This window comes from Accipiter gentilis, chromosome 5 (genome assembly GCF_929443795.1).
Source record: "Accipiter gentilis chromosome 5, bAccGen1.1, whole genome shotgun sequence".
Classification (NCBI taxonomy): Eukaryota; Metazoa; Chordata; class Aves; order Accipitriformes; family Accipitridae; genus Astur; species Astur gentilis.
In genome coordinates, this window is record NC_064884.1 from 6,275,172 (window position 1) to 6,284,744 (window position 9,573).

General features: G+C 46.3%; 1 protein-coding gene across 2 annotated transcripts in view; it reads left to right on the forward strand.

Annotated features, from left to right (window-relative positions):
• DIXDC1 (DIX domain containing 1) overlaps positions 1-8,210 on the forward strand; it is a 38,732-nt gene extending 30,522 nt beyond the window's left edge. For both annotated transcript variants that reach the window (XM_049799560.1, XM_049799561.1), the window contains 10 exons: positions 483-587; positions 1,128-1,181; positions 1,764-1,856; positions 1,949-2,020; positions 2,747-2,833; positions 3,003-3,164; positions 3,290-3,356; positions 4,930-5,038; positions 5,617-5,725; positions 6,674-8,210. In XM_049799560.1, the coding sequence (XP_049655517.1) occupies positions 483-587; positions 1,128-1,181; positions 1,764-1,856; positions 1,949-2,020; positions 2,747-2,833; positions 3,003-3,164; positions 3,290-3,356; positions 4,930-5,038; positions 5,617-5,725; positions 6,674-6,754 (939 nt within the window). In that variant the 3' untranslated portion in view covers positions 6,755-8,210. The remainder of the gene's footprint in view (positions 1-482; positions 588-1,127; positions 1,182-1,763; positions 1,857-1,948; positions 2,021-2,746; positions 2,834-3,002; positions 3,165-3,289; positions 3,357-4,929; positions 5,039-5,616; positions 5,726-6,673) is intronic.
• The last annotated feature ends 1,363 nt before the right edge of the window (positions 8,211-9,573 follow it).

Here is a 9,573-nt window from a genome sequence, read left to right on the forward strand (position 1 = left end):
TGACTTTGGCCTCTTCAGAAAGGATTTAATTGCACAACTAGGTCACACTGAGAGCTTAAGTTTCCTTATATCCTTGGCTGATGTTGGCATCTTTCTGCCCTCTGGATGCTGCAGATGCATGGCTGAAGACACTAGCTGTAGGACACTGAAAAGACCTTCCAAAGACACTGCTGTTTTTATCATGAGAGCAAATTGTCAGGCCACTTTTGGGGCAGGAAGTTCAGGTAAAAACACAGAAATTCCTCTGTCCCAGATGGCTAGAATGTTGGCAGGGAAATCACTTTTGGGTAAGAGAAAGGCAGAAGGGCTGAGAGCCCATTGGGCAGATGTCTATATACCTCCTGCTCTCCTGGGATCTTGGCAACACTTCAGCCCTGTGAGTGGCCCCACTGTGTTATGGCCCCTGATCTAGGTCACTCACTTCCCAGGGAAGGGTCTCTGCCTCTGTCTTGTACCTTCCTACAGATAACATATTTTCCTAGGATGCTTTACAGCAAAGGCTGATTCAACAGGATGCTTCAGTTCTTCAGCTAAAGCAGGAACTGCTGAGAGCAAACATGGACAAGGAGGAATTGCACAACCAGAATGTGAGTCACTGTGCTGCTGATGGTTAGATTATTTTAGAAAGAGGTTGGTGGCCCTGAGGGCTCCAGTAGCCACAGGGTGGAGTGGGTGGTTGCAGTTTAATTCTTGGGGTCATGGGATAGTGAACGACCAGTCAAAGGTCTCTGCATAGTAAAAACTGCACATAGTCTACTAGCCAGCTGTGAGACTCACTGGAGTTTCCTATTCTTCCCTCCCACCTCCTGTCCTCCAAGACCTTCAGCTGAAACAGGGAGGGGCTAACCATGATGTTTTCATTCCAGTTGCATTCTTCTTTCGTCATTGTGCTCCCTGGGTTAGCAGGTGGCACTTTGACAGGTGAAGCTGCCATGTACAGTGTCTCTCGGGAGAAAAAGAAGGGCAAGGAAGGAACTGTCCTGTCCAAAAGCCTGCCATCCATAGACACCAGCTCCCTTGAACTCTGCTGATATTTGGTCTCAGGTCACCCTTTAGCACAAGGGGCAAAGAGGTTGTCACTAACTCTCTAGGAATACCTACCTCACACCTGTGTGTTATTTCTGCAGGTTGACCTTCAGAGGAAGGTTGAAGAGAGAAACCGGCTACTGGCAGAATACAAAGTAATGGGACCTCTCTTCACTGGAGGCTTTGCTGGGGGCAGCATCTGGTGGTTCTTCAGTTTTGTGAATGTGACTGCTGTCTCCCTGGCACTCAGTCACCTATGGGAATGGCACTGTGGATAGTGAACAAGTTGCAATGGCCATGGATGTTTGCAGTGAGATGGAGGGATCAGATGTTCTTTGTGTTCTGCCCACAGCTTTTTATAGTAGATCTTTTACTGTCATGTTTTTTCTGTGATGGCTTGTTGAGTATCTAATGCTTATGCAGAAGCCTGTCAGGTTAGGTTGGGTCACCTGATTGTCCACTGATCCCTCAGGAATCTGTTTTCTCTGGGACAGTTGTCTGGCCTCAGCAGTGGATCTTTGCTGGGCAAGGGGACTCCAGGCAATAACAACCTGACCGACCTTTTCAAAAAAAGCTTTGATACTCAATTCTAACATCTAGCTATAAGTACACACATTGTGTAAATCAGCCTGTAGAGGAACCTGATCCCGGCAGACAACATAACCTTCCTGGCCATGGGAAGATGATTGTCAGCCTTACTCACTGTTCTGTTGATTCTCTTGATTATTGTGTTGCAGAAAGAACTGTGCCAGAAGGATCGGCATTTACAGCAGCATCAGACCAAACTGGATGAAATGCTTAGGCAGCTTTCTGAGGCCAGCTACCAACAGGTATGGAGCAGGTGGGCTGCACTGATGCCCTGAAGAGCTGGCACTTAACCTTGGTCACTCAGTTTGTGCCAACTCTTCTACTCCCCTCACAGGTGGATTTGGAGCGGGAGCTGGAGCACAAAGAGGCCCTGCTAGCTCACTGCATGAAGAGAGAAGCTGAAGAGGTATGGGAAGCCTTGGTCTAAATATCAGACTGTTGGAGTGATGTTTCTGTCCAGCACCCTCTAGCTACCCATCTCCAGAAATCATCCACTTCATCCCAGAAAGTCCTGGCTCTGCAGTCTCATTGTCAGTGCCCTAACCAAGGCAGCCAGAAGACTCCACAAAGCATCCAACTTACCAGAGTTCTCAGCATTGAGCACTGTCTTATCCTCTTGTGTCAAAATCTTTAGGGATGAAACAGTGAGGGGATCACAGGACTGAGTGGAAGCCAGAGACTCTTGGCTTCTAGCTTCAGCTCTTACACTGGCTAATGGTTAGACCAGGGCTTAGCTTCTTATCTCCTCCTTTTCCTGTTGACGCTGGTATTGAGCACTTGGAACTGTCTTTGTGGAAAGAGTGCCAGCCTCGGTATCTGTCCCTCCACAGTGCCACTTGAATGCTGATTGTGCACACTAGAGTGTACAGAGCCCTCTATGATGTAGCAGCAAGCCCCTTTCTGTCTCTGCCTCTTTCTCCACCTGTATGTGAAGAATTATGTTTGTGCTCTGACCTATAGGACTGCCTGCACACTCCTTACTGAGTGTATTTACCTCGTAGAAGATGGGAGTTATATCACTGATGTGGAAAGTTTTCATGCCCTCTCGTCATTTTGAAGTTCACAAATTGGGATCTTTGGGGAGGTCCTAACACTTACATTCCTAGTGGCACATGCATCTTCCCCTGAACAGGTAATGGCTTACAGTGGTCACAGTGCTCAGAGCAATGGCTTCCTCCAGACAGCAGGAAAAGGAGCTGCTCCTGCAGCCCACCGAGGGGTAAGTGCACCTAAGGGATACTTTCCCAGCCAGATGCAGATATGGGCTCCAGATATCCTGGAAGCTGTTATCTTGTTAAGAGGTATTTCCCCTTTCTAAGACCTGTGGCTTTAGATGGGAAGAAAGCAGCCTGGAGTTAAGTCTGACTGACTTCTTGTCTCTTGGGCAGACAAATGACTTGCAGCTGGTTCGTGATGCCCTTCGCAGCCTTAGGAACAGTTTCAGTGGCCATGATCCACAGCACCACACGATTGACAGCCTGGAGCAGGGGATCTCCAGCCTGATGGAACGGCTGTACCGCATGGAAGCACAGAAGAGGCAAGAGAGAAGGGTAAAGGCTTCCTAGGGCACTTAGCTCTCAACTTCTGCCCCTCACATAACTCAGAGCTAAGCAGCAATGAGAGCTCCAACTGGGAAGTGACGCTTTGTTCTCACTCTTTTGGCTTTGCACCCTAGATCCGGGGGAAATCACCGGCAAGCAGAGCAACAAATGAGTGTAGAGACTCCTGGCCTCCCAAATCCAGTAAGTGCCTTTCAGCTCCTGCACTCCCACTGCCAAACTCATCGCTCTGGTTTCCTGCCCAGAGTCCAGGGCATAGCATCCCTGCTTGGGAATCTGTCACCTCCAGCTTCTTACTCCCTTTACCAGAGCTTGCTTTCTTCCCTTTAGTCATTTGCTCTACAGATCAGACTTCACTGCAAAGGAAAAGGGGCAGAGACAATCTATGGCTGCTTGTTTGTAAAGCACCATCACAGTGGGAGTCTGTCTGGGCCACTTCGGTAGTACTGCAGCATAAATAACTATGACAAACAATTATCCGTGGGATGAGTGGGAAATGTGATGTTACTTCAGCTTTCCTGCTGGTTTGCACCATCTAGTGGGACACGGATAACTGTACAGTTGCCTCTTCCCCTGTTTCCCCATCAGTGCCTAGCTCCTTTCTTATATGCATAACAGCACAGCCCTTTCTGACACCATGTTTCCTGGCTCCAGCTGCAGCAGCTCCATGTTTGCTTTTCATCATGAAGGCTGTTTTTTCCAATGTTGGTTGTAAATGTCACCTAGAAAGTCTATGAGGTTGTAGGAGACTGTAGGTACTGGGGAAGGACAGAAGCCCCCACCTTTCAGCTGCGTCGTAGTGTCCAGCAGCAGGGTAGCCTGGAGGTACAAGGTGTGGGGGAAGGTAGGAGAGGAGCTCAGAAGCCTGAAGTGGGTTGTGGGGAGGATTTGCTGGGTTCTCCCTCCTCTCCCATAAACTGCAGTTGCTAGTTCTCTGCATGCAAACTGTACCTCTCCACTTAGCAGGCTCCACTGCAGCAGAAAAATTGAGTTGTGCAGCCACAAATGTAGAATGCCTTGGGTGTAAAGAGCTCTAAGAGGTAGCTCCAAAGACTTGTTGAATTAGAAAGCCTTTGACTGGATGTCCATAGTGTTTTCTGCATGCTAGGAATATTAAAATTGTAGAGTCACTCAATGTGAACCTTCCTCTGCTTCAGCCTTTGGCACAGCACATTGCAGGGAAGCAGGAAACAAGGCAGTAGCCAGAGAGACAGAAACACAAATGAGCAAAGAAAAATACATGTACAACACCCATCCTGGCCAACTAGAATGGGAGGACGGGGAGAGACAGATAACCTTTTGCCTTGATGATGATCAGTCACTTCATCTTGCTCTACCCATCTGCAAGGGAAGGCAAGTGATAAGGTAGCTGTACTGAATGGGGTACTGTTCAGTCATTTTCTCTTCCAGAAATGTTCTCCTGTCACTGCTGAGGTAGTGAATAGAGTGTCTGTGGAGTAGATGGTGGCAACAAGCCCCTCTGTGGATGGCACAGTAGTCCTGGAGGGCAGTGCTAGGCAAATCTTCCATGCTAACAACAGAGCTGGATGGCAACCCTACCTTAAAATGCAAAGTTTTGCAGTAAGAAGGGGAATGCCTGGCCCTTCCCAACAGGGATGATTAGCTACCCTCTTAAGAATCTCTTCTATCACCAGGTTGTCTGCCATGATGGCAAATTTGCTCAGACCACCCCTTTTGTCTCCTGTTGTGGCAGGAGACAGGCTGTTCCCCAATGATAGTGCTCTTGTCTTTGCAGAACTGCCTCATTCTCACAGCACACCCGTGATGAGCACCAGTGCCTGCACCAAAGTGTTGTACTTCACTGACCGCTCCCTCACACCTTTCATGGTCAACATACCAAAGAGGTGAGGTCTGGGTTTGCCTTGCTGATGCTGATGTGGGAGGTGCTTGTTTCCCTTAAAGCATTAGTCTGATCTCTTCTGGGTATGGTCACAACTAGCACAGGGTTGCTGTGCATTAACTTGGGCATTGGATTTCATGCCATTGTCTGGGGAAAATTGCCTCAGCCTCCTAGCTGCTTTAGAGCCCTAAGAGATTAATCTCTCTCTCTCTCTTTTTTTTTTTTTTTTTTTTTTTTTTTTTTACTAACTTCCAAGAGCAAGAGAAAGCATCCAAGCAGTTGTATTGTGCCATGTAGTGCAGCATGCTCCTGTCAAAACTACTGTGACTGTCAGTGCAAAAGGGAAAGTGAAAAAGGCTGTTTTGAGGCAGTTCTTAGTCAATCAGGAGGCAATTCTTCCTCTGACGAGGACCTTGGGGTTGACAGGTGTGTTCCTGGAGGGGCACACTCCTCACATCCCTGTGGTCAGGGTGCCACATGCCTATCTAGATTTGTGCTGTGGCTCTGCATGTCATGCAGTAATGCTTGAGCTAAATCTGGTAACGGTGTACCATGGGATAGTGCTGAACTCTTCCTTTGCAGGTTAGGGGAAGTGACTCTGAAGGATTTTAAGGTAGCTATTGATCGTGAAGGAACCCACCGGTACCACTTCAAAGCCCTGGATCCAGAGTTTGGCACAGTCAAGGAGGAGGTAAGTGTGGAATTTAGCTATCAGCCACTTTGGGTTCAGTGTTACTGCACAACCCTGGAGACCACGGTCACCTCACTTCTAAACTAATGAAATCTTTGAACTTGCCCCCAAACAGACTGTATTTTCACAACTGTGGATTACGGTCCTCTTGTAATGTGCTAAAATGGGATGTTTTCATCCCCAGCCAGAGTAATTACATGAATGTGATTGCAGTTACGTGGGGGTTGCAGAGGCCCTTGGGCAAAGAGCTGGCTATTGGCAAAGACAGTCTGTGACACAGCATTGCTCAGGGGACACTGGGCAAAAACCCAGACTACACTTCTAACCCTTCAAGTGGCTTTATGAAACCTGTTGCAATGAGACACACTTTAGGCAAATGTGGTTTATTCAGAAAACATTCTCCTACTTTCTTTTAAATGTTTTTCAGGGATAACTCTGTTTGTAGCATCTTTTCCTCTGTGTACTGCATTACAGCCCTGTTTATGCTGAGGCTGGTGTTTGTGTGGGTTGGATTCATTAAAGGTTACTGGGATAGTTCCTGTATCACAAATTAAGACAAGTGCCAAGGGTTACCCTCTCTGGGAACAGTCAGCTGACTATGTAGCCATTCTGTAGAAACAGCTGGAGATTGTACTCTGGATCAGAAAAGGCAGGTTTTCTGCCTTATTTTACCTTTCCTGTCAAAACCATGCCAGTAATAATCTTGACGGTTACTGGTTAAAGAAGGGGCCTAATCTGTTTTTTACCTAAAACCTCAAAAGATTACTCAGACATGTGAATGATGGATAAGGTACATGTTCTCTGGGCTGTGTAGTGAAATCTGAGCTGGGATCTCTGACTTGATGTCTGCCTCTTATGCCACTCACACTGTAGGCAAGCGGTGTCCAGACTCCAGACGTGACTGGATTTCCTTTTTTTTTTTTTTTTTTTTGTTCGTTTGTTTTGTAGGTATTCCATGATGATGACATCATTCCTGGTTGGGAGGGGAAAATTGTGGCCTGGGTGGAAGAAGACCATGGGGAGAATTAGTCAAGCTTTTAAGTCTTGTCACTATGGAAACCTGTAACTGGCTGCTGAGCTCAAAGAATGACCAAAAAGCACGTGTGCTAGGAGTCCAATTCAAGCTGCCAAAAAAGAGGGCTTCTCTGCAAACAATGGGTAATGCATGTTGTGTGCATGGATGTCTGGCATCTGACTTTCCATGCCCAAATGCAGACAGTGTTCTGAGACTGAAATGACAGGTCTGTGGGAAGGAAACACCTTGCTTTGTCCTGTCAACTAAACCCTGAAGGCCTTAATGATGCATTGCTCCCTTTCCCTGCTTCTCCATTCCTATAATATGTGGTGCAGGCTGTGATCTGGGCATTTCAAGTCTAGTTTCTTGTACATGGTATTACATAAATCTGCACTGATGGCAAAAATGTGAAGCTTTGTCTTCATGAGTTAGAAGCTGCTAGATTATGTGAGCTGAAGGTTTGACCAACTTTGGTCCTGGACATGCACATGCTGCAGGAGCAGAGTGAACTTTCTGGACATTCCAGACTGACAGTACGGAAATCTGACATGGGGAGAGAAGACAGTCTTCTGGAGGTTTTACACATGGTCTAAAGCAAAGATCACCAGCTTGGCAAAGCTCCCTTTCTTCCAAACTCAGGCTTTGATTTCCTAGCCTTGCTTTTCCCACTTGTTCTCCAAAGCTGTACTCAATTCTGAGGCCCTCTGGATTTGCTTTGTTGCCATGGGGACTGTGGGATCTTGGTGCTTGCGTATTTGCTGAAGGATTTCATTTGCAGGGAAGCTGGAACCAGCTGCTACCCTGAGGTACTTATAACCCCTCTCCTTGTTGAGCCTCTTTCCCTGCACTCCTGCCCTCTCCTCTTTCAGCAAGGCAGACAGTTTGTCACCTCCTGTGCAGAGGCATCACTGTGTGCTGCTGTCCACTCATTGCCAGGGCCACCAAACAATTATCCACACCAGTACAATAAACCCTGTCAGTTACACCACCAGTTCCCTGGTATGCCTGCTCCTGGGGTGCCTGAAGGATCAGTAAATAAATAACTGCTTGGAAAGAACAAGCCCTAAAATCCCTGAGGGTGGGTTTTTCTTTTTGGTTTTGTGGGTTTGTTCGTTTGTTTCTGCATTGCCTGTCTCTGCCCTTTTGCTGCCAGTCAACTGTACTTCCAGAGTGCTGGCTGTGATGTGCAGCAGGCACTGACTTAGAAGGTCAAATGGCAAGTCAAGGCTCTGCTCATTCTCAGTACATGTGGCCCTTCTGTGGACTACCTGTGTGTCTGTGCTGTGCATAAGGTTGGGAGGGGGTGAACCTGGTTTTACTGTTTTATATTAACATGTCCTTTTGTAAACATGTTCCTGTTCTTGGAATTATTTTGTACCAGTTTACATTTGTCTGAGGACTGTGGATATTTTTATACTAGTGCAAGTGCTTTCTGTATATATCTGCACGCATTATACTGTGTTTTACTCATTTTCTAGTGGATGCTGAGATGTTTTGTACTGTCTCCTGTTCACACAACACTGGGCTCATAACTTTATTTTACTATGGAAATCCAACTAGTTCCTACTGGATTTTATATTTTTGCCAGCTTTAATAGGCAGCAGCAATACTATTTATTTTCTCACTGCTTCATTCTCCAGGAAATAGCTCAAGGCTCTTATGTAGCTCTGTGCCACATTGGTGCAACGTAACATGCCTCCTGTTCAGGACAATTTGTTATGGTGACTTTCCTCTTAGAGAAAGCAGTAGGAAAGTTCAATGAACAAGTTCAGTAATGGACTGCAGGGGGAAAAATACATCTCTTTTGGAAAAGAAACAGATTTTCTTCCTCTCTGGAAGTAGTTTTGGTGTTGCAAGATCTCTATTGGGCTGTTACAGAGAGCATGGGGTTGTTACACTGAAAACAATTGTATTTGAATTGCAGGTTTTTTCTCAAGTGTTTTTTTTCTTCAGGTTTTACTCATCAATTTTATTTCCGCAAGAGCCATACACCCAGGCTAAAATTTTATGGAGAAAAATAAGACAGTTTTCAAGGTCTGTAGGTGCCAGTTCTATATCTCTCTCTGCAACTCAAAGATGAGCAGTTTGATTTTTGGAGCACTGAAGATACAGCAGGCTGTTAATATGATCAGAGCTTCTAATGGATAAGTCTTCAATCCAGCCTTGCCCATAGCTGTCCAGTTTTCCCACGAAGAAGCTAGTTGTTAGCTGATACAGGAGACAGCCTGTTCTTGTTCTTAGATCAGTTCAGATAACTAACCATGGTCGCATTTAATATGCTTACTGCCACCAGAGCGCCAAGGAGTAAATCCTATATAGAAACACATGCTCTCCAAAGCACTAATGGGCTGTGTCTGAGGAGGAGCAAGACTGGACAAAAGGCTTAATTTTGGGGGGCTGGCAGTCATGTACCTTTCATCCCTGTGTACATCACATGTAAGCTAGGACAAAAGAAGACATCCCATAAGACAGAGCTGATAACAATGCTCTGGTTTTGGGTTCCTATATGCAGCTCCCCTCTATGACAGCAAAGGTAGAATTGCTGGAATAGCTGTCACTGAAGCTGAAGGACTGCTGCTCTGATAAGCTCTATCCCATGCATGATTTGGTTCAGCTTTATTTCTATGTTGACACTGCAGCCTTCTTCAGACTTTCTACCTTTGCATGATTGACAGTGTGGAGGAGGTAAGGAATATTAGTCAGAGGGATGAGAGGTATCATGTGGAAAAGACCTTGGCCAGATGTTTCTCTGACAAAAGGAAAAGATGTTGCTTTTAAATCAGTTTGGCACTGCTATAACACTGACTTCAGTGGATTTATTCTGGGGATGTAC